The 24,854-nt window shown below is 48.3% G+C and overlaps 1 protein-coding gene across 4 annotated transcripts in view; it reads right to left on the bottom strand.

Moving 5' to 3' along the window:
• The window catches only part of TMEM8B (transmembrane protein 8B), a 40,641-nt gene that overhangs the window by 1,284 nt on the left and 14,503 nt on the right, over positions 1-24,854 (bottom strand). The window contains exons 1-11 of one of the 4 annotated variants that reach the window (XM_040631584.1): positions 24,033-24,768; positions 20,269-20,458; positions 19,708-19,915; positions 13,521-13,654; positions 12,920-13,188; positions 11,985-12,310; positions 8,657-8,750; positions 8,348-8,471; positions 8,115-8,257; positions 7,708-7,886; positions 131-277 (exon numbers count right to left, since the gene is read on the bottom strand). In XM_040631584.1, coding sequence (XP_040487518.1) covers positions 131-277; positions 7,708-7,886; positions 8,115-8,257; positions 8,348-8,471; positions 8,657-8,750; positions 11,985-12,310; positions 12,920-13,188; positions 13,521-13,654; positions 19,708-19,915; positions 20,269-20,458; positions 24,033-24,582 — 2,364 coding nt within the window. In that variant the 5' untranslated portion in view covers positions 24,583-24,768. Of the gene's footprint in view, positions 1-130; positions 278-7,707; positions 7,887-8,114; positions 8,258-8,347; positions 8,472-8,656; positions 8,751-11,984; positions 12,311-12,919; positions 13,189-13,520; positions 13,655-19,707; positions 19,916-20,268; positions 20,459-24,032; positions 24,769-24,854 lie in introns of those variants that run through there. The other 3 variants (XM_040631585.1, XM_040631586.1, XM_040631587.1) reach the window with 3 other exon arrangements.

The following is a 24,854-nucleotide window of genomic DNA, read 5'->3' as shown; positions in this document are numbered from 1 at the left end:
GAGAAAGAGGACTCCAGGGGCTGGGCTGGGTTGGCAAGAGGCACTTGGCAATGCCCCCAGGGAGAGGTTGGGAGTGAATTTCAAGTAGAATTTGTGTACAGTTTTCCCCCAGGGCCCACTCTGGACTGACCTGCTTGACCACAGGCTGTAAACGAGCCATGGCAATGACAGTGACCCACACGGACATTAAGGAGCCCAGGAAATCACAGAACTGCAGCACATCGTAGTCCATGATGCAGAAAACCACAATGCCTGGCTGGTCACAGGCATGGTAAAACTGGAGGAAGAAATGACAGGCATTGAGAGAACTTGGGGCAATGGTCCAGGTCTATGAAACAGGAGAAAGAGGTCACGAGGGTGGTGTGCTGCTGTCAGAAAAGCAGAGGTCAGAGGTCACAGACTGAGCAGAACTGGGAAATGCCTGACTCCCTGCTCCTGAGAAGAACGTGGTAGAGAAGCCTGGTCTGCCTCACAAGCCATATGTATCTGCTAGCGCCCTGACCCTGTCCTCACCTTCCTCATCCTCCTGCTTCTGGAATGTACTATGGAGAGCACCAGACCGGTGGGGATTCCAGGTCTGTCAAACTGAGGCCAATCCTTCCCTAATTCTCAGGCTCGCTATGGGTCCCACCTATAATCCCCATCCCTGGCCCAAGCTATGAGGCTAGACGCTGGTCTCTTGACCAACCCAGACCCTAAGCCTCCCCTGCATATCCCAGTCTCCCCTGATAGCTCAGACTCTTGAGTTAGGATTCATCCTCAGGCCTTACACTGACTGGCCCTCTTCATAGCCTCCCACCCAATGTCATGGGTAGAGGGTGGGGAGTAAGAAAAAAGGCAGTCCCTGGGCCATGGAAAAGAGAAGTTGGTCTGTGGTCCCAAGCCCTGTGCCTCTCTGGACAATGCTATCATGGCCTCAGGCATCCTGTGTTCCCTTATTTGTAAACGGGGCTACCCAAAAATGACCTGGGTTCTTTTTACCTTAGAACATTTGCTGTCACCTTTCTCTGAACTTCTGTGTAGAATTTAGTGATTTTTTATTGATGGCAAACACTAAGAACATGCATAGTTTTAAGACTATCTTTGGTACAAAGATGACAGGAACATGCATCCCTATGAGCCCCACCCAAAGACAAGATACTGGTTACGAACTATGAGGACAAACAGCTCCAGACCAAGAACAAACATCACAGTGGCATGCTCACTCCCCCCATCACCTGATATTGCCCCTGCTCCGTGTCAGGAAGAACAGATTGTTACAGTGATGGAAAAAGAAAATTAAAATGCTATAATGGGAGAGAAAAGGTTTTTGACCTATATAAACTTGGTGAAAATCTACTCACTGGAGCTGACCTGGAGATATACCAGCAGATTTTACAGGATCAAAAAAGTTTCTTAAGATCCTGTGACTCAATCTGCTTGATCTCTGTCCCCTGCATGTTACCCCAGGTCCTCAGAGAGCCATGGCTGCTGAGGCCACCTCTTGATAGCAGGAAGAAGTTGCTGTGGTTGCCATGGCTGGACTGAAGTACATCAGGCTGAACTGAAGCCAGGGCAGGAAGGCTACAAGTTGTACCACCCAAAGGTGGCCTTGGAAGTGGCTTGATCCCTGACTGAAGGGACCCTTTAGGTACTACTTTCAGCCCAGGTCAATTTCTTCATCATTCTACTGAAAGGCAACCCTAAGTCACAAGGGTTCTGAGTCCAGAAGAGAGGTGGCCTTACAGACCTGTGAGACAGAAAGCCCGGCCCTCCAGAGGCATATCCTTGACTGTGGGTGGAGGGCAGGGAGATCCAGCCCACAGCTGAGGAAAGAAGTAGCCGAGCAATACCACAGGTCATTCACTCGTGGTAGCAATGGTCTCTGTAACTTCAGGGAAGAATGGAAATGGGAGAACCTGGTCTCCTGTTTGGATGCATTACTGTTGAGAATGAGAAGGTGGAAGTGAGGTCAGGAAGATGAGTTCAGGGAAAAGGAACATTCTATCCTGAACTCAAATCACAAACCATGATACCTCAACCTTAATCAAACAGTATCCCCCTTAGAAAAAAGCAGGAGGAAAACTAAAGCAAGTTTGTTGTGAAAACTGGCAGAATCCAGTCCAGGAGCAGAGCTGCCAACAATAGAGTGGGAAAGAAGACTCGAAAGTTCAGTCTCTAAAGACAAAGGATGAGAAAGAAATTGCTAAATTTCTTTTGAACCTGTTGAAGATTTCATCCAGTCATTCAAACTGAAAAATTTGTGACTTTAGAAAATGTGAATAATGTAAGAACAGGGAGAAGCTAGGAGTTTAGAAAAAAAAAAGAAAAAGAAAAAGAAAACTTAGGCATATTAATTGGCATTGGGAAACCTTGGGTTTGATTCCTTCAAATTTTAAAGTCTTAAGCTTGTGTACCTATCCTGTCTTCCCCTTCACTTTGGAGGTAAAGAATGTCCCTTCAGGAAGAGACTGCTTTGGAATGATCATGTTTTGAGTACTCCAAGCTTTTTTTTTTTAAGATTTTATTTATTTATTTATTTGACAGAGAGAGACAGCCAGCAAGAGAGGGAACACAGGCAGGGGGAGTGGGAGAGGAAGCAGCAGGCTCCCAGCAGAGGAGCCCGATGTGGAGCCTCCCTGTTTGGCTCTGGGATCACGCCCTGAGCCAAAGGCAGACGCTTAACAACTGCATCACCCAGGCGCCCCTGAGTACTCCAAGCTTTTGAAAGGGCTTGCAAGTTCAGCAACCATGGCTCCCTCTTACAAATTATTAAATTGAGAAAGCAAGCTCTTACTAGGAAATTCTGAGAGACTTTTCATGGGAGTCCACATCTGCATCAGAATTAGTATCTGAACACACCTAAAAGATTGATTTTTTTCAATTCTTTCTTCCTCTTGTATGTGCTGATTAATTGGGAGTTAACTTAGTTCCTAAGCAAATCAATATTTTGGTCTTTTACTATTTTAGTTATTGGATATTGATTATTCTCTACCTCTAAGACCAGATATAATACTATAGCTACTAAATTACCCAATACTATTTTCTGATTTGGATTTTATTCTAAAACATTAATCTTACATTTCAGCTTTCACCAAGCTTGCTCCATCTGCCTGACTTTCAAGTTTATAAAAGGAAATGCCTAAACACCTCTTAAAGAGGGACTTGCAATAAATCCTTGAATCTCAGATAAGAGAAGATCTATATCAGAAGAAAAGCAAAGCTAAATCACCTAATATTGAAGACACACATAAGGGAATAATTAATTGAAGGCTGATTGTTCTCCTAGGAATTTCTCTGCAATGAAAAAAGAGCAGGGGATAATGGAGAGATTGTCTCTGGAGCAGAGAGGTTTGGGGAGAAATCACTGCACTAGTATTCTATGACAGATTATTCTCCAAGCATACTAAAAGGTCAGAGAGATTTTTAAGGTTGTAGAAAACCTACAGGAGCAGAGTTAACTTGAAATTGCAGTGTGAGGTGAACAAGGTGATGCACCTTTCACCAATCCTGATCTGGCTATGGTCACTGGTCAAGGTCTAAAAACACCGCTGGTCAAGGCCATCGCTGCCTCCTTCATGGGGCTCAATTCACTATGGAAACCAACCAACAACCTGTGTCAGCTCACTTCACTGAAACTCCTCAGCCTGGGGAAGACAGCATCTTGTCATCATATATTCTGGATATATATTTGTCTCTTCTCCCTGCGGTGCTTCCACCTGCTTTACTACTCCTGGGGCAGAATCCACTATCCATTGCCAGGGCACCCCACTCATGACCATCTTTAACCAGGAGATACAACTTAGAGTAAACAAAGTAAAGTGAATCACTCACCACCACAGAATTCACTGGTATAAACATACTGTCCATCACCTAGGAGCAACCAGCTAAACAGAACACTGGAATGGCCTACTGAAGGCTTAGTTATGGTGTCACCTGGGAGATGCTACTCTTCTGTAAGTCTGGAATACTCTCCTATGTTTGGTGCACAGTGTGTGCTCAGTAAGCTTTAGTCATCTTATACTCTGTGCCATGTATGTTCATGAGAGAACATCCCTACACTAATAAACTTTCCTCCATGCAGAAACAAAGAAAGAAACTTGCAATACTGCTGATCCACTGAAAATTATGGGCTAATTTTTACATTGATATTCCTTTTGTCAACAGAAATAAAAAGAAGTGATAGAAATAACACAGAAAGACTGGGAAATTTTAAAAAATGTAGACTACAAACTGGCTTCTGTTATATAATTCTAATCTAATTTGACACCTCCCTCAGCTTTGGACATTCATGAGGTAATTTTTTTAAATTAACCTAAATTGTTTTCTGTGAGATTTCATATTTTTATAACATAACTATATAGTTCACCTAATGCTTCAAAATGGAGTATCCAGGTACTACAGAATGTAAAACTGGAAATGAAAATACATTCAATCCATGTAGTGACTGGAATATTTGCATTCAGGATATAATGGAATTTATGGCTATTCCCTTATTATCAGCCTCCATTTCCTCTTGGAAACAGGGGATTTTGCCAAGGGCCACTAAGAATTACCTGCGAGGTGTGAGGAACAGAACAGGTAAGGAGAAGGCAGGCTTGTAGCCAGGATGTCAGGAATCAGCAAGAAAGGCCCCACAGGTCCCAAGATGTCAGCTCATGGGAACGGATTATGAGGCTTCGACTAGCACTGGGAAGGATTCACGGCTTGAACTGTATGAGCTGTACAACTGCAGTGTTTGATATGTTTCCCTCGATGACTTCTTGCATTTTGGTTATATTTTCCAATCTTTTGATTGGCTCTTCTTCTCTTTTAAGAATTTGAGAACTGTTTTTAAAGAAGAATGTGAGAACTAGTAAACTGAGGTCATAAGTTTCTCTATATACTCCAGGACTTCTGAGAAACTGACGTCAGGTTAGAAATTTACCAAATTACTCTGCCCTGGTGCGAGGAGACAATATAGTTCAGTGATCACATGTAAGGAACTTAGAATCAGGCTTTCTGAGAATTCTGGTTCTACCACTCATGTTATGCCTTAGACAAAGTATTTATTTATTTATTTATTTATTTATTTATTTATTTATTTATTTTAAGATTTTATTTATTTATTTGACAGAGATAGAGACAGCCAGCGAGAGAGGGAACACAAGCAGGGGGAGTGGGAGAGGAAGAAGCAGGCTCATAGCAGAAGAGCCTGATGTGGGGCTCGATCCCATAATGCCGGGATCATGCCCTGAGCCGAAGGCAGATGCTTAACCGCTGTGCCACCCAGGCGCCCCTCAGACAAAGTATTTAAACCGCGCTCATCTGCAAAAAGGGATGAGGATGATAATATAAGTGCCTATCTATTACTCTAGTGGTATTGTGAGGACTCAATTTGCAGTGTCTCACACATTAGATGTTATTTTGCTGTTTCCATTATCTGAACTGGTCTGGCTATATACAAAATCAAGTGCTGGATTTGTGACCTGTTCTTCTTTTAACATATTTTACATATTATGTAACATATTTTGCATTTTAAATAGTTTACATGTTTACACTCTAAAATCTTGAAGAACAAACCTACTGTCTGCTCCCATGCCCTGGATAGGAATCAATGCACTACTCCCAGATGTAGACTGTCCTGGCTTTGAAGACAGGGAAGAAGACTGTCATCTATGTCCTGGTACTGTTACCTGCAATATGACCAGTGGGTCCTTAAATGGAGACTGTTGAGGAATGAAGTAAGTCTAAACTAAGTAAAGAATGAGAAAGGAAGAGCAATGGGCAACCTGCCCAGGAAAACTGGATAATCAGTAGCTCTACATTTTGGCCCATGTGGAAAAAGAAGAGGAGTTAGAGCAAGACTTCAGGCAACACCACAAAGCCAGCATCTTTTCCTTGATCTTTTGGTTATTATCCTATTTTTTTTCTTTTCTAAATAAGCTCCATACCCAACATGGGGCTTGAACTCACAAACCTAAGATCAAGAGTCGCATGCTCTACTGACTAAGCCAGCCAGGCACTCTGTTTATTATCCTAGTTAAGAAAGTGGAAACTCTGTATGTGATGTCAATCACTGTAGGCTCCCCTGGTGTTCCAACTGAGGAAAAGGTCTTTTCTTTCAAGGATGATTTGCCATTGTATCCAGAATATAAGCAGTCATCTGGTACTAAACACTCTAGAGCCAACGTCCAGGACGCTTGTGCAAAGTGCAGGAGAATGAACACACTCTCCCCACATGTTCCAGGCTCCTGATACACTTAGGTACTGTTACTGATTGTGAATCCTATTAGAGCTGCATGCAGCCAAGAGTGGGCTGGTGGAACAGCTGTTGCTAGAGGATTTGGTGAGCAACAGTATAAAGGGCATCTGGCAGTTAAAAAAGAGAGAGAGAGAAAGAGAAACAGTGTCTACTGTAAAAATAGAATGAGGCACTGTCAGAGCAGGTCTAAAAAGGGGAGCAGCCAAGCAAAATTAGAGTGTGCTCTTCTCACACTCCAGCTTAAGAGGTGAAGGTCTCTCTACACAGCATGGTTGTAGCCTCCTCTTCCTCATCTGTGCATGAACATCTGGAGGACCCTATAACACACCCCTCAGTTTCAGAACATTCACCCTCCACTTTCTGCTAAATGGTAAGTAGGATTTTTGTAATTTGGACATATGTCTGATCTATTAATGCTAAACAAAAGAGAAGCACATATTGGTTTTTGTGATATTCTTGTTGCCAAGACATGAGGAAAGTCTGAATCCATCTAAGATTTTTACAGGGCTCATAGGCAGGCACTGTATGTCACTAGATGCCAAGAGCCCAGAGATGAGCTGAAAAGATCCCTAGGTGCAGCATCTCAGGGGACAGTCTACACAGGGGTTAAAGCACATTAGCACACTCACTCCTCTACGTTTTCTTTATACTATTTATGAAGCTTGCTGGTAGTATGAACTTTTCTGATTGTGGAGGAGTGGGGAGACACAGAGAGGGGACTGTGGACATTCTGTAATGGGAGGGGAAGGATTTAAAACTATATTAAGCTTCATCAAAATATGCTCCTTTGAGCTGGAATTTTATACCACACTGCCACTTCCCATGTTGTCTCAGGATATAGTTGAGTTCATAAAATTTCTTAGGATTCCAAGAGCCAGAATATTCCATACATTACCCAGTTATAGAGATTCTCTCTGTCTTCCAAAAGTTCCCATGAGAAATCAAGAAGCCATGGTGACTGAATGGGGAGATACCTTTTTATACCATAAGAAAGAACAAGCTGAAGATATAGAAATGCCCAGTACAATGAAGAACATTGTAGAGCTAACCCTTACATCAAGAGAGATGAAAGTGGAAACTCCATATAGAGACATGGGAGAAAGTGCAGATCTCTTGTCGCTATACGCAGGAGAAAAGGGGAAGCTGTAGACACCATCCCATACCGTAGGACCGCCAGTATATTGAGGTAAAGGTCCCCGTGGCCCTCAGTGTGCGAGACAGCTGGAGACCACACACTATTTCTAGCGGCTGTTGGTTATCTTAAGTTACAAACAGCCCTGTTCATTTATCCTGATGTGCCTCACAAAAATTACCATATTCTACGCGTGCCGCGACACTGCTGTAGAAGACACTGTGAAGAGGGAGACATCCTTATATAATGGAGGTGCAGACATCCCCAAACCCGGGGAAAACACGGTGCAAATGCAGACCCTCACCCATCACCATGAATAAGGACTCGGTGAAGACACAGATACACCACATACCGTGGAGAAGAACATGGTGAAGGTGTAGACAGCAGCTTCCAGCACATATCGGCTCCGAATGGCCAGGACCACGGGTGGCAAAAACATGAGGTTGCTCAGGCAGAGCAGTAGTGTGGACAGCAGCTGGAATCCATAGGTGAGCGCATCCGCACTGTCGGTACAGCCCCAGCCCCTCCACCCTGCGAGGGGGGAAGGCACGACGTGGAAGAGGGCCCAAGGCAGCCACAGGTTCGGGACTCCTGCCAGTGGCCTTTCGCCAGGCCCTAAGACACTGCCAGGGAAGGGTGGTCTCTGCCCTCCCATTCTCTCCAAACCCATCCTCACTTCAAGCTGCCGCTGCCCGTCCAGGCCGCCCCTCCAACCCAGGAAGCCCGCCCACGGCTCCCTCGCCAGCCCAGCCCGCTCACCGGCCTTGCACTCGCAGGCCGCGTACAAGTAGTTGTGCGTGCGCAGCAGCTTGCACTGGCCGTAGGGCCCGCAGTCGTCCACGCAGGGCGAGAGGAAAGTGCGCAGCCGCACCTCGGCCGTCGCGTTCCGGCACCGCACGTACCTGCGCACACAGCCGGCGGTCAGCGGGGTGTCAAGCCGCTCCTGCCCCATCCCGGCGCCCCGCTGCCCCGCCCTGCCCCGCCCCGCTCACCGAGGCCCCACCCCGCACAGGGAGCGCAGGGTCAGGAACCAGGTCCCAGTCTGTGGGAAAGGGATTCGCAGCCTGGCCACTCTGGAAGTGGCACTGACGGAGAGGAGGAAGCCAGCCAGGGACTCTTAAGGGAGAAGGGAGAAGAGGGGATATCAGCGAGAGGGAGGAGAAGTCAGTTGGGGTCAAGACCTAAGGAACCTTCACCCACCTGACCCCACTTCCCTATCCCATCCTTTCTCCGTACCATCCCCCACTGTCCCCAGCCCCAGAGTTAAAGCCTCTTCTGCTTCCCCCATTCCTCACCCCCACCTTTAGAACAAGTCACCGCTGCATCCCCCAGGCTCAAGGGCACCTCGTGAGTCAGGCATCCGAACACCGTCACATTTTCCTGGCGCAGGGAGCTCTGGGCAAGGGCAGGTATGAAGACGAGGCGGTCACACCCTCCAGACCCTACCACCACCCCACAGCCCCCAGACTCCTACACCTGTTAACCCCTCTCCAGAAAACCCTCTGGGAGTTCACTGGACATCCCATTCCTGCAGGTGCTCTCCATACCAAAGCCTGCCTTTCTCTTTCTCCCTCTTTCTCTTCCTCTGTCCTTCTCTCTTCTCCCTCTCTCCCACTCTCATCCCCATTCTTAGAACAGAAAAATTGGAGAACACCAGATCCTTCACAGCAGAGATCTTTCAAAGACTGATGAGAAGGCAATGCCCAGTTCTGAACGTTGTCTTTGAGCAGAATTGTTTAAACTCTGTCCAGACAAGAGAGAACACCCTGTTTCAGTCCCCTCTAGCTTACTGGATGGAGTGGGAGGGGGGCTGTCGCTGGATTTAGAAACTAGTTGTGAACAAAGGAAACTGTAAGGTTTCAATCATCTTCACTTGGGTCTGAAGGCAGAAGGAACCTAAAGAAATGTACTCTTCCCTGGGTGAAATGATCCTAGGTACTCAACAGTGGTAATAGAATGCCTGGGGGGTTAATGTAGCAACCTGTCCGGGATTTAAAGAAACCAGATAGCCACAGGAGTAAATGTAAGGAGTGTCTACAAGAATAAAAGTAACAAAATGCCATAAGCTCACCTTCAAGAAGGATTTGAGGTAGCTTATTAAATGCATATAATAGGATAAAATACACATGAGGGAGATTTAAAAATCAAGATAAAAAAAATAAAGTCTGTCCCTAGATGTGAGCCATGTATTTGATGCTGACTTCCAAGCGACCAAAGCAAAAAAGGAAACATAATGAGTTACCAGATTTTATCTTTTGAGTCCATAAGATAAAATTTAATTACAGTCTCAAGAGAAGCACAGCATCCAAACGGTGGTTCTCAGGAAAATTCTCATCAAAGAAGCACGTTCTATCATGCATTCTGTCCTCAACCACAAGAGTGAATTTCATACAACCTGCTTATAACTTCCCTCAATGCAAGCCAGGGTAATATACCAAAGTATTATTCCATAAAAGTCATTCTAGTGGGAAGCCAAAGGGGGGGGAAATGTCCTCTGGGTATGCAGTTCTCTGATCCAAATGTTCAGTTCTTGATTCCAAGGGGGAAAACCAAAATACTTGGAGGGAAAAATCATAGTAGATGTGCCAATATATCTTTAAGAATAAATATAATGGGCTGTTTAAGGTGTGTAACAAGTGTCACGGCATGCAGATGGATGTAATATAAGCAGATGAAGGCAGAAAGGGACAGGGTGAGGTGTGCAGGGGGGTTGGGCCTGTACTCTCAAGATACTGAGGAAGAACAGGTATGGGTCACACTGGTCTCTGAAACAGGCTCTAGTTTCAAGGTCAAATCAAGACCTCACTGTCATGGCCCAAAGGCAATAAGAGTCACAGAGAATTTAAGTATGAAAATAAGGAATGTCTTTGGGTTTAAGAATCTGATCTGTCCTGGGGCGCCTGGGTGGCACAGCGGTTAAGCGTCTGCCTTCGGCTCAGAGCGTGATCCCAGCGTTGTGGGATCGAGCCCCACGTCAGGCTCCTCCGCTATGAGCCTGCTTCTTCCTCTCCCACTCCCCCTGCTTGTGTTCCCTCTCTCGCTGGCTGTCTCTATCTCTGTCTAATAAATAAATAAAATCTTAAAAAAAAAAAAAAGAAGAATCTGATCTGTCCTGACCAGCAGGAGGACTAAAAAATTCTGAGCCATGTCCTACAAAAGACCACATCTAGCCACAGATCAGGTCTCATGTTGGCTGATAGGGAAATGGTGTCTGCCCCCCAGAGTTGGGGAAGAGTACATAAATTATTGGATCAATGCCAATTTAAGACAGCCACTAATGGCCTGATAGAGGGCTCTGCCCTAAGCCCAGTCTTATTTAATGGTGAAAATAATAACTAAGAGGTACAGAAGGCTGGCTTTTCAAGTGTGTGAATTACATAAAGCAGGGAAGAGCCAGGACCCAAACTAATATTAGGCAATGGCTCAAAGATGGACATAAATTCTTTCACTAAGTTAAAAAGTTCACTGCAAAAATATGAGGTGGGTATTGGCAGCAGTTCACATGAACCAGCTCAGGGCACAAAAATGTGTGTGTCCCTTAGTGACGAGTAGATAAACACAGAAGTTGATGTGAAAAAGGACTGAGAAGACACACAATTTTAGGTCTTCTTCAATTTTCCAAAGCTTCTTACATGTGATCCTATTACTTTTATAATAAAAAAGTAAATGTATGCAACCGGTTTGAAGAAAATAAAAAGAAAAAAGGAAAAGACTCTGAGATCTTAGTTCACAACCCTAGGCGATCCCCCAGTGTGATGTAGCAGCTCAAAGAGGGAACTTGACCTCAGGCTGCACAAACACCACCTGCCACCCTGGTCAGACCCCCTTGGGTCACTTATCTCAGAGACACTAAGACCAGAGGAGACAGCAGATGATAGGGAGAGGTCTAAGATGCTGAGGGTGTTTGGCTTTGGGGAGATGACGGGCATCTGAAGGACTACTAAACAGGATAGGAATGTAACAACTGTACCACACTAAAGATGTAAAATAACAGGGGAAACTGTGCAGGGAAAGAGGGGGGATATGGGAACTCCCTGTAATTTCTGCCCAATTTTTCTGTAAGCTTAAAACTGCTCTGAAAAAATCAAGTCTATTCATCAAAAAAAAAAAAAAAAAAAAAAGGCAAGTATAGAGTTACTAGATATAGCTTCCAGGGTAAAACAAAGATTGGTGGGTAGAAATCCATGGAGGCAGATTTCCATGGAATGTCGGAATGTCAGGACTGCCTTTAGCAATCAGAGCTGTCTAAATATGGACTGCATGGCCTCAATAAGTGGTGAACTCCCCATCACAGGAGACATGCAAGAAAAGTGTCTTTTCTTTCCATAGAGGCCCTTGGGAAGTAGAAAGTTAGCCTATAAAACTCGGATAACTTAGCCCACTCTGAGTTGCCCTGGCTGACCTTGCCTATCTCTAGTAAAGTCAACACTCAGAATAATGTTTGTATGATTGTTGATCAGACTTGTGCTAAGACATTGTCCCTAATTGTAAAGTGGGCCTAAAGCAGCCAAGATATGCTTCCAGAAGGAGGTAAGAAACCCTATACCCCTGACATCTTCTCCTTCAAGTTCCCCTCCAGGGCAAATACCACCCCCCCCCACCTCCTCCCCAGCTTTCCACCAAGAGTACCACATTGAGCTGTAGCTCCAGGCTGAGGACTCCACCGCTGTCCAGCACAGGCAGCAGCCTCAGGGCAAACACTGCAGGGCGCTCAGGGGGTAGGGCCACGCTGGGGCCAAAGAAGATGTAGAAGTGGACGGAGAAGGTGTCCAGCTCATTGCGCAGCGTCGGGCGCACTGGCCAGCAGTGCTCTGGTGGGGATGTGGGCCCAGGCCCCTCCACAGAGGTCCCCAGGGATGGCGGCTCTGGGGGCAGTGGCTGGTTGCCCAGTGACTGGGGCATGTTCATGGCAGCTCCAGGGACAAGGACACGGGACAAGCTGGGCTGCGGGCACTCTGGGGGCAGAGGAAATCAGTGCTGGGGACTGCTGCCCTCACAAGCCCTGCAGCCCCACCACAAACCAGATCTGAGCCAGACAGGAATTAGCAAAGGATAGGGAGGGATGAGAACTAGAATCAAACGTCCCTTGGAAGTATGGGGCATCCAGGGTTACAAGATAGGGCCCAGGGGATTCCTAGTGATCACAGCCAATGGAATGTCATGTGGAGGGAGTCAAAGTCATCTCTCTGTCCCCAAGGGCAGTGAAGACACTGTAGAAACAGATGATGGGCCCTCTCACTGATTTGCATGGGCTTTGGCAAGGACAGGGTCCCAGAGGTTTTAGATGCCCCTGCCTACTCCCAGGAAACTGAACAATATTAAATCAAGGAGTGTAATGAGGTCCTTAGTTAACCCCAGTCAAATGCAAAAAAATTATCTAAAGGCCTACTAATGAATCAAAGCTTCAAGTGGAATGGCTTTAGGGAGTGTGAAGGAGCCTGGAGGGTTGGGGAGATTATAGGGATACGGCAGAGGGTCAATGAACACAACCACCAGAGTTGCCTCTGCCCAGCCACAGATGTCAGCACAGGCTGAGTGGCCAAGGCAGATGTGGGGCTTCTGACCTTGCAGCCGCACACACAGCTGGAAGCGGATGGTCCTGCCAGGACCCCGGGATGGTATCTCCACACGCACGTAGACCCAGTGCCCCCAGGGGGGCAGTGCCAACTCCAGCTGGCACAGCGAGGCACCTCCACAGGACAAAGAGCTTGAGTTGTGCAGGGGTGGGGCCTTGGGACGTAGGCGCAACGTCAGGGGGCAGGCCGATGCCCCACGGCTCCCCACACATACCAGCTGTGCTGAAACCCTGTAAGTAAAGCTGGGCACAAAGACCCTGGGCAGAGGGGAGGTTGCAGGTAAGAAAGGACAGGTGAGAGGGACACCGGAATGAGGAAAACACTCAGGAAGAAGGTGGCATGGACGGACAGGGGAAATGGGAGAACAGGAGGCCTTTTTGCTTCCTCCCCTTTATGCTAGGAGAGAGGGAGGCAGGGGTCCAACCCACCCTGGGGGCTCTGAATGGCCCCGCAGCCCAGGTTGGCCAGTGGAAAAGTAGGAACAGGTAGAGAGTTTTGGCTGAGAAGCCAAAAGAACCCTGTTCCCTGTTTGAGGCCAGAAAAGGAAGAGGGAAAGGGTCAGTCAGGTTTGGGGGGGTATTCAACTTACTTGTACAGGGCTGAGCGATTGTGGACCGAGAGGGTTTGCTCTGAGGGACGGCCAGGCACCAGCACAGCGACGTCCAGCAAACGCCGGACAACCAGCTGCGGCTGAAGGAGGTACTGACACTCGTCCTGGAGACCCTGAGACAAAAGCAGGAGTGGTGGGAGGAGAGACAGCAAGGGTGCTACTAAAGCAAGGTGAACAGAATCTGCTGAAGGGTGGGGGACAAAGCTCCCAGGGCTAGGATTGAGGTCTAAACTCTGGGTCCCTCCTGCCTGATTGCCACCTCTGTATTTCCTAGGTGCGCAGGATCTGATATGATCCTCAGCATTGGCTGAGGTCTGGGGACTCAAAGCCACACCCTCCTGACAGCCAGGCCTGCACCTCTTCCACTCTAATCCCTCCTCCTGGGCACTCCTGGACAGCCCCTCAAGGTAATTTCAAAACACCCCATTTCCCCTCCAACCCCTCAAGAACTTAGAACACTGGCTCTCTTTTGGGGTTAGAAAGCTCCCTGAGGCCTCTGGTCCAAACCCACCCAGCCTTCCTAATCTGAATCTTTCATTTCCTTTATTCCCTACTCAGCCCTCCCAAGTGCTTGTCCAATCTCTACTTTAACACCCCGGGGAAGGGCCACTCTACCTCCTAGGCAATCTCCAGACTGTAAGCAACTTGAAAACAGCAACCTTGTCTTATTTTATTTTTGCTCCCCCAGACATGAAGCCTAATGTAAAGTGCATACCTCACAGATGAATGTCTGCTGAATGAATGAATGAACAAATGAATCAACACAGCTGTGGGCAACTCTGATGTTTATGAAGCCAGAGCCTGTTTTCTGTCTCCCCTCCCACTGCTCTGCCTCAGGGGACCCACAGATACATCTGCTCCTTCTGAATCAGGCTGGGTTTCTTCCATTACTGGACACAACAGCACGTCTAAGCTGCTCTTCTGGGTGAGATCCCTGACCCTTGTCATTTCAGTTCATACTGCCCCAGCACACACGGCCTCCTCACTCTTCAGTGGGCACAGTCCCTTCATTCTGGCCCCTCCTCTGCAGCATCTGCAGCTACCTAAACCCTCCAAGCCCATCAGGTCAAAGGAGGACAGGACTCCCGATGAGGCTTCTCTGTTCTTCTGGACAAATGGCCTTATGCTGGCCCAAGAAACCAGAGGCCTCTGCTTATTTATTGGTTATTGTGACTGACACAAACCTCTAAACCTCATTCTGACAAAAGTTCCAGGCATCCCACTGGGTTCCATGTCATGGAACAAGCCAGCCAAGGCACTGACTTCCAGCAAAGCTCCCCAAGGCTGGAAGGAGCTTGATGATGCCAGGCCAGAAGATCTCACTACCCTCTGCCTGAAATTCTTCTGTGCCTTTTTCATCACTGCATCCCCAATGCCTACCACACCACCTGGCAAATACTAGGTGCTAAAAAAGTATCTGTTGAGTTAAAGAATGGGTGTTAAAAAGAGGGTACTTTCAGAGAGCTCCTCAACCTACCTAGTTGCTCAAAGACCTCCATCTCTGATACCCAAAGCAGATGTCCTTCATCTTTGGTGTCAAACCCTAAGGACCAGAAGTACTACCAAAAGTCATCTCATCAGCCCCACTTCCTACGGCAGAATCACCACAATAACTTTGCAGTGAGCGAGCCCCAAGGGTGGGGGCTCACACCCTGCAGGTGGCCAATTTCCTTTCTGGATGGACAATCCAGGGGGAAGAAACACTTTGCTCTACATCTTTCTTGCTGTTGGCTTAACTAAAGGTTTAACTCAAAGGTTAAAATGTGCTCCTTCCTTAAACTGTATAATGTACAAATCCAACGCTCCTCCCTTATGGCGGAGTGATGCATTCAGTCCGTGGAGAGCAGGGAAGGTGCAGAGATGCAACAGCCATCACCCTGTGACAGGCCAGAGCAAGGGCCCCAGAAGCCAGGTCTTCGGGAGCTGCCAAGGCATAAGCCAAGTGAGAGAGTCCAAACTGAGCCAACATCAGCAGTCATGTAAGGAACGGGGCCAAAGCAAGGACACTTGAGAAACCAGGAGGGCCAAAATGAGAAGTGGAGTGGGAACCAGTCTGAAAGCAGCTGGGGAGGAAGGTCTTTGACTGAACCCTAGACTGATGTAGTATGGCTGGGCTGAGTTTCCTGAGGAAGGCCTCAGCAGACTCTGGATAGGGCTTGCGGACTAAGATGCCCAAAGACGCTTGCCCTTCCCTGTAGGAATATCCCAGTACCCAGCACAGCACCTGGCCCACAGTCAGTCAGCACCGATCAACACGGAAGAGTGCTGAACAGACTGCAGGGGGCAAGAGTGCAAGCAGGGAGATGACTGGGAGGCTACTGTGGGGCCCAGGAGAAAGCTCAGGGAAGATATGCTCAGAATGGAAAGAGAGAAGCAGATGCATTCAGAGCATACTTTAGAAGTAGAATCAACAAGACTTTTTCTTTACGGACTAGCTATAGAGAAATAAAGGGAAAAGAAGAATCAAGTATGACACCTAAATTTGGGGCCTGAGCAAATGGTGAATGGCAGCACCACTGACTGAGAAGAGACTAGAGAGAAGAGGCATGGGCTGGGAGAAGTAAATGGGAATCAAAGAGATTTTCACTTTTGGCTCTACTTGGATTCGTACGTGCTAAGTTTGAGAATTTCATGGACATCCAATCAGAGATACCAAGTAAGCAGTCAAATACAACATCTGAGATTCAAAGAAATTAGGACTCATGGAATACACTTGGAAGGCATAACTTATAGGTGGTATTTAAAACAGGAGATACCTAGCAAGAGAATGGAGAAATAAAAAAGGAACGGTCTCAAGACCAAGCACTGGGGCCCCACAAAATGCACCAAGCAGAGGAGACACCAAGAAAGCAGACAGAGAGTGGTGGGAAGGAGGAAAATCAGGACAGTTCTATAAAGTCACAAAGGCCACAAGGAGAAAGTGTTTCAAGAAGGAAAGAGTAATAGAAGGAACTAGTTAACAGCTAGTTACTACTTAACTCTGGAGAGAGGAAGTGGGGACTGGAAGGAGTGAAGGGAAGAGGAAGACTTACTTTTCACTGTATGCCTTTTGTACCTTTCGAATGTTGTACCAGGTGCATATATTACCTATTCGAGACACAAATATAATAATTTAGAAAGAGGAGGAAGAGCAGAATGAGCACTGTTAGCAGATTTTAATCTCTTCAAGTTGAGATACAGAGCTACACTTGGTCTGGTTGATGGATTCAGTCAGATCTTTTCTTCTCTACAATCTGCTTCTTTGCTTTCCTTATCCTTGTTTTCATTATTTTACCTGCTTTCATTTACTTTCAAATCTTGGAGCTGGAAAGAGGAAGCATTTGAGGAGAACTCTGCCCCAGACATTTGAAAAACTTTCCCCTAATGAATCAGGTGGTGCCAGATGTTACCTATAATCCAAAGGCCAGTCCCTCAGTGCAGACTGGGCACCACAGAATGAACACATGCTCCAAAACAGGGAAGGTAAGACAATGGAGGGCATGGGTCAAGACAGAAGAGGTTGACAGGAAAAAGAGGTAAAGGAAAGGAGGAGGGAGATCAGTTTTGGACACTATGAATTAGAGAAGATAGCAGAAGAACAATAAAAATTGGCCATCCCCCCACTGTGTGCCAGGCTCTGTGCCAGGTGCTAGGAATACAGTAGCGAGTGGCACAGACACAGGAACTCTCAGAAGTGTGGGACCAGAACTCAGGAGAATGACCTGGACCAGATAAGTCACTTCCCTTTTACAACCTCTTAAAGGTCCCAGTTATTCTCAGGATAAAGTTCAAACTTCTAGGTCCTTCATGATCTGGCCTCTGCTCACCCCTCCAGCTCCCTTGCCCAGTCCAACAACCACTCCACACTCAACCACTTCAGTTCTCCCTTCTACACATTAGCCCATGCTAATCCCACCACCTGGAATGCCTTCCCTTGCTTTTTCAACATCAGACCTCACTTCCTGTTTCCTACAACCACGTCTACCATACTACCAAGCTGACTTAAATATCTTTCCTTTGTCCTCTTAAAACATCCCCGGTATCTCACTAATATACATCTTATTTATCTGTGTCCTTCGCACTCAATCCAAGGTCTGGGACAAAGTACGTACCCAAGGACTAAGGTCTAAAGGGAGGTCTGAGCTCATCCCCGAAGCTGAGGAAGGCCTTAGAAACAGTGCTGTCTTCTTATGGTCAGGACTCTTCAGTGCCCACCCAAGGCCAACCCTCACAGGAAGTCAGGACAACAGTATGAGGAGAAAGCAAGTCAAGAAGATAGAGCCCTGGAGGAATGCTCTGGACAATTAACTCACAGGCTGGAGTCTAGGGAATTAACCAGAGAACTTAAGAATCCTTAGAGGCCCATATAAGATTCCAAATGATAATCAAATTCTTAGAGGAACCACAAGAATGATCCTTGGCCCGTCCCTCACCCCCAAGCCTCTCGAAGATGCTTTAACTAAATACTTACATCTCTCATGGTATCCAGGTCTGCTGTCATTCATGGACAAGGTATAATGGTGCCCCCTTGTCTCTAATACCGCCACACCTCAGGAGTTCTGGCGGCTAACCCTCCAGCTTACAGTTCCAAGTCCCCAGACCCCACTTGCTATATCTAGATGCAAATGGCTATGTCAAGGCTGGTTGTGACCTCTCCTAACCAGGCTTTAGCTCCTATAATCCCAGTCCAGGCCTAGGCCCCCAGTTCCTCCTGCTCTTCCAGAAAGGTTTTTGGATAACTAGAACAGAGCTTCTGAAGGATTTTCCCTGTCAATTCTCACAAAGAGAATGAAGGATCAAAGTTACAAATAGGAATGGGCTCTGGGATTTGGCCAAAGACCTAAGGCATTCCTTAGAATAGAATAACCCTTGGTTCTGATGACAGTCAAGATCTACCTAGAATCCAGAGCCATTTCCAGGTGAGTTCCCAACATGCTGTCATCCACAGGGCTCCCAGGCCTTGACAGGAAATTCTCTGGTACAGCCCTCTCAGGAAAAAGAAGCCTATCACTGAGGCCTCAAGATGTTACCTCAGCCATAGTTCCCATCACTGACAACAGCAATGCCAGTGCACCTGTCCCTGTACAATTCTCAACTCATTCAAAAGCATCATAACACCTTCTGTGAACATGGAGCTATAGCAGGAGGAGGAGAGGCAGGTCTGATGCAGTCACAGAGCCACTGCCCTCAAGGAATTCAGCCTGCAGAGATATAGCGGAGTCAAATCTTCACCTGATTGGAAATTTCTGCCCCTTTCAATTCTCGATGGCCAAGTCCCACTAGCTTTCGTGTTCTTCAGCATTCTGTTCCTTAAATCCTTGCTCTGCTTACACTCAGTCCTTCACCCTTACAACTGGCCCCACACATGTGGCCATCCCACTCTACCAACGGCCAGCTTCTGCCAATACCCTTGCTTCCTGCCAATGGACAAGAGTAAGAAATCTATAGATCCTCTCACTACAAGGAGAAAATCTGGCCTGTACCTGGGAGGTGCAGGAAAACTTTGTGCCATTTCTTCCCCCTCCAAACCAGAATGGAAAAGCATCCTGACCTTTGAACCTACACTTCAGACTTTAAAAACCTCTGTTCTATGAAATCAGTGCTGACATTTGGAGAAAAGGGAAGCAACAGTTGGGATGCACACCAGCTGCCCAAGGCCTGCTTTTAACAGGAAAGGGCTTCCCTGCCCCCAAGTGTTCTCCGATGGTCTTCCAGAGGGTGTAGGGAGCTGAAATTATGACAGAAGAGGATTGTTTTCTCCCAGATGGACCAACAACTGGGCTGGAGCCTATTAAGAGTCTGCAGGACTACCACCAATCAAGATGTACATACAGCAGCATATGACCAGTCCCTGGCTGGCTTCTGATCACCTTGAATAACCCTTCCACCTTCTAATAGGGACTCTACTCCACAGTGCCAGGGCCTCTGACTGATTCCAGACTCTGCACTTTCCCTTCAGCTTACCTGCACCCACCATGTTCTCCTAAGGCTCCCAAATTGCCTCCTACAGATCATGACCTCTGGCCCATCAGGTGAACTGCTGGCCTCTAGTTATGCCCCACCCTATCCACCCTTATGCCATTGCCCACCCTGGCACAAGGCTGGTAGACCAGGTAGCCTCTGAGGGGGATTAGCAGACATGGAGAAGCAGCTTTGGCCCCTCCTACCCTGGGCAGCATCAACCCACCTTGACAGAGATGTGGCCATGGGCCTGGGGAAGGTGGGCAGCCAAGAACCAGTCCCCAGGTAAGGGGCTGCTGACGTTAAAGATGCCTGAGGTGCGGTTGGGCAGTGTCCAGCTGAGGGTCAGTGAGAAAACCCCAGGCACAGCCGTGTCCCCTGGGAAGTGTGTGTGCAGGGGATTGATGACAGGGGGTGCCCCGGACCGGAAATACCTGGGGGACCAGAATGAGGAGAGGAAGACAACAGGCAATGGGGTGGGAGACGAGAAATGGGGAAAAGAAAGAACTGTCACTCATCTCCAATAACACAAGCAAATTCCCTATACTGATACATACAGCAAAGTGTTCCAGGTCAGGGCATAAAGAGTAAAAGTTCAGCTCAGGCTCTCACACAGTCAAACAGTAGTCAGGAGACAGAGGTCTTGTCCCTCAGTCACACTTCAATCTGGACATGGGTCAAGGGTCAGGGCCAGGAGGTCAGTTTAGATACTCATACAGTCACACTTTAGTTTGGAAAGTGCTCTGGGGTTGGAGGTAGGGGTCAGGATGTTAACTCGGACACTCACACAGTCACACTTTGGTCTGGGCAGTGGTCCCCAAAGGTTCCCCCCTGCTCCTTGAAGATGATGAGGTTCCAAACAGCCAGGAATGTGTCCTCGGGAACATGGAAGTGGAAGAGCTCGGTGCTGGCAAAGGAGCGGAAGGGACTCAGCTTGCGGGGTGAGCAGGTAGAGTAGTCAGTCAGGAAGAGGCCTCCTGGGGAGCAGGCAAGAGAAAAAGGAGCAGGGTAGGACACAGGGCACTTCCATTAAGCAACAGGACCACCAGTCTTCCTCACCAATAGCACCAATTCAACAAATATTCTCCTCTGAGCCAGGAGCTGGGGCTCATGCTGCCCTAGCCATCATCTGCTTTAATCCTTATAATGACCTTGGGGAAAATGACCTGTTTTTACAGATAAGGAAACTGAGGCTCAAACCTAGACCAAACTGAGGATTCAAACCCAGCTCTATCTACATCCCAAACCAGGACCCTTTATATTGCCCCCACAGCTGTCTCTCACTGAGGAGTCATTGTTCTCTTCTTAGCAAGCTTAAAAAACAGAGGTGTGAATGGCATGTGTTGGGGGTGGGGGCGGGGGACATGGGCTTTTTGGCCACTGAGCAGGCTAGAACTCCACCTGTGGAGCTTAGGCGTCAGCATTGAACTGTGTAACTTCCTTGTTTATTTTCTTCCCCTTTCTGTTCCCCTGTGGTTCCAGGAGCAGTAAAAACCCTCAGAAGCTTCACAAAAGCTGTCTGTATACTGGCTCAGGACAGGAAGGGGGAGGGGGAAAGTGTGGTGAGGATGCAAGGGGCCTGCTTAGGTGGCAGAGGCAAGAACAGGAGCTGGTAGGCCACCATGAGAACTCCCAGGAGAGGAGGGGAGTCATCAGGCCCTGTAGGATTCAGAAGGAGCAACCAGAGGGCGTTTCCCCAGAGGGAGGCCCAGTGAGGCAGTCAGTTGGTGGCTCAGTGGAATCTCAAACCACTTGGAAATATTCACACTTGGGGTTGGGGTGACTGGTCATCTCTAACTGGAGTGCCAAGATACAAGATACCTGATTATGGTTGTTCAGAGCAGAGCAAAGGTGAGCAAAAAAGTCCGGTGTCAGCAGCTCTCCAGACAACCGCATGGCCACTAGGACTGCTGTGACAGTGAAATAACCCAATAGCTCAGCTGCATAGAAGAGTGTCCCCAATGGCAGGCAAAGTTCTGGAGAATCTGACTGCTCTGGAGACTTAAGATCAGCCATAGAGAAGCATAGAAGGTTGAACCCAGGACAGGTGAGAAGGCTAGGAACTGCAGCAGTTTCAGGACAGAGCAAGGGGTAGAGGGGAGACCCTGGAGGGGAGTTTTCAGCCAAATAGGAAATAGCCACAGGGCTTACCTAGTCTGACAATCTCCCTTCCAGAAATGGGAGCTATAACTCAAGATAAGGTATTTGAAATAACAGAGAAAGTGGTATCTGGGAAAGGGAGGCTGCTGAAGGAGGGAACCCAGGTAAGGAAGGTGCTACTGAACTTCAAGGTCACACTGCAGGGGGCTGCCCTCAGTATGTAGAGACCACTGGCCCTAGACTGGCCTATGCTCAACTTCAAAGGCCATGGTTAGACCCAAGGACTAGTCAGTCTAGTTCAGACCACGTGATCGGTCTCAACTGTCAGCAAGGAAGACCTGCCACCTTGCGAGCTGAGCACTGATAACAGGAAGGCAGAAAGCCAAGCGCTGAATAGCCTGGCTACTATTGTGTACAAGAAAGTGGAGCTCTGGAGCACCCTCTGCTGGGGTTACGGGAGAGCTTCTCCTCCCCAATGCTGGTACTGGGGATGGGTCATTGGATGGGCCACTGCAATTGTTAGGAAGAAATGTTGGCCAGGGCCCCAGTGCACAGAGCACCCCTGCAGGCCAGGCCACAGCTGCCAAGGCAGGGATTATTAACAACAGGAAGAGCAGCCCTTAGTAGAGCCTTTTCAGAGCTCTTTTCCAACTTCATTACAATTCTCCCCAAAGCACCTGAACCTGCTTCTGGACAATCTCCTTTTAATCCACATCTTTCGGCTTCCTACAGTCCTGTGGCTGTCACCCTCCCCTAGCCAGCCCATGCTTGCTCAATGGGCTCATGAACAAAGAAGGGTGGCGGGTATAGGAGCTACGAACTGGGCTCAACAGTAGATTCTCCCTCACCTAAACTGAAAAACTGGCCTGGCTACTACCTCTACTAAGTGCCTCATTTGCCAGCAGCAGTCATCAACACTGAGCCCCTCTATTGCTCCTTCCTTCAAAGAGTCAGGCTAGGGGCACATGGATTACTCCTATACATTGTGGGAGGCAGCAAACACTGCCTCTAACCAAGAAATCCATTAGGAAGTGACACTCCAGTGATCTGTCTATAGGAGGAGCAGGAAGAGCTGAAGAGGATCATGTGTGGCCACAACATGTACTCTCCCCTCACACAATAACACAGGCACTCAGAGGACACACAGGGGCTCGCATGCACGCCACACAACATACTAGCACACAAGCACGTATACACACTGCACATAACCAGTATTCCCACGGACTCCTCAGGTACACAAACACATAGGTACCCAGATGCCAGTGAACATTCATATAGAGCTTGGACACCTCTTCAGGGGCATTACCTTTGGCATGTACTGATTTCCTCAAGCTTATACACTGAACTAGGCCCCAAAGCTCACTGAAACCCACCTCCCACCCCAGCCGCTCTGTTGTTATTGCCAAAGGCTCCCTTAGGCACATCTCCATCCTATCTAGAATGCCAGAGGGGACTCGGGGATGAAGATGTGAGGACCACAGTCATCTCCTTAAGATGGGGCCAACTTTATGGCATATCTCCTATAGTCAGGACCACTCCCACTCCCACATTCCACACATTAAGAAGTTGGACCTCCCCCCTCTCCAGATCACTTCCTCCCTAGATGGTGGTCCTAGGCTGACAGCTGGCAAATGAGGAAGAGTTTGTGGATTAAGCCCCTGTATGGGCAGACAGGGGAGAGGACAGGTTGTGCTTCGAGTCTTTTCTCAACTGGGTCTATTTTCCTATTAGGCATATGTTGCAGTGAAAAAAAACAACAACACTAGTATGAAACAGGAATTAGGAAACTTTTTCTAGCCCCAGTACTGCCATTTATAAGCTGTATGACCTTGGGAAAACTGCCCCCCAACTGAGCCTCAGTTTCCCCATCTATAAAATGGTCTCTATATTTCAAGACTGCTCTAAAAGTGTCAGGAATTATTCCTAAGCAAATCAGACTTATCTGGAACAAGACTCATTACAAGAAGAAAACTAACTAACCCATGTCCATCTGTTTGTTACATGTTGTTCTCAAAACTGTTTTCTTAACCCTGTTTTAATGTATCCCTAATATCTCAAAGTTTAGGCTAGATCCTCCCACACTGGACTAAAGGCTCTCTAATATAGGATCATGTCTCCCCCATCAAACTTCCCTTGCAGAAGAAGCTTCCAAGTTTTCTTCCTTGGAAAAGCAAGAGTCAAAGCAGGGTCAGGATGGCCACCAGGAAAGAAAACCTTGGAGTCTCTGTCCTGGGGACTATTAGGCACATGCTGAGCCTCAAGCCCACAATTTCCTCTCTTCTGACCCTCCCAATTTCTCTCAGTTGTGTAAGACCTCTCTCCTCCCTATTTCTCCCGACTTCTTCCCCAATGATCTAGTTGCCCAGGTCCCACCTCTCCTGAATCCCTCCAGTCCACCCCTCCCTGCCAGAACCCCATCCCTGCCTCAGTGCTTCCTGCTTCTGCACTCACCAGCCCCTGGGCCAAGGACAGAGAACAGCAACAGCAGCAATAAGGCTGGCGGCAGCTGGAGCCCAGACCTGAGTCGAGGCTGGGAGAGGGGCAGGGTATGAGAGAGAGGGGTGGGTAGTGGGAGAGACTTGGGTAAACACAGAGATGAGGGCAAAGGCTGAGATAATGGATTGGGCTGTGCTGGGCACTGGGGCTTGAACAAGGGCAGGGAATGGGATGGAAGGAGGGACTGTAATGGGGACTGGGGCAAGGGCAGGGTTTGGGTCCCGGGTTTAAGCAAACAGTGGGCACGGGGTTGGGACAGGGGTTGGGCTGGGATTTGTGACAGGAGGTGGTACAAGGGCAGAGGAGGGGTTGGGGGCCAGGACAGGCACAGGGACTGGGACTGAGACTGGGACTGGAGGTGGGGCTTGGGCTGGGACTCGGATCTGGGCATTCGCTGGGACCCAGGCCGGGGCAGGGGCCGATTTGGGAAGCGGGGGGAGGGCGGGGCTGGGGGCCAAGGGCTGGATGAGGATAGGACAAGGGGCCGGGACAAGGGCTGGGCCATGGCCCGGGGCGGGGGCGGGGCCGGACAGGCCAGCGCTGGGCGCGCGCAGAGCTGACCCACGGCTCCGCTCCCCACCCCCAGGGGGCGGCTTTCGGTGTCCTCGTGGGCCCGGGGCCGGGGTCAGGCCGGCTGAGGCCAGGCCGGGGACCTGGGTAGGAGTTCAGGCCTGGGCGACTCCGGGCTGCGCTGGACCGGCGATAACCAGGCCCCGCGGCGGCGGCCTCTGTCTGACGTAGTTATGACGCTCCGCCCCTCTATCAGCTCGATTGGTT

Source organism: Ursus maritimus, unplaced genomic scaffold (genome assembly GCF_017311325.1).
Source record: "Ursus maritimus isolate PB19 unplaced genomic scaffold, ASM1731132v1 scaffold_17, whole genome shotgun sequence".
NCBI classification, from domain to species: Eukaryota; Metazoa; Chordata; class Mammalia; order Carnivora; family Ursidae; genus Ursus; species Ursus maritimus.
The sequence above is the reverse complement of the archived record's forward strand: the minus strand, read 5'-3'. Positions and strand labels throughout refer to the sequence as shown.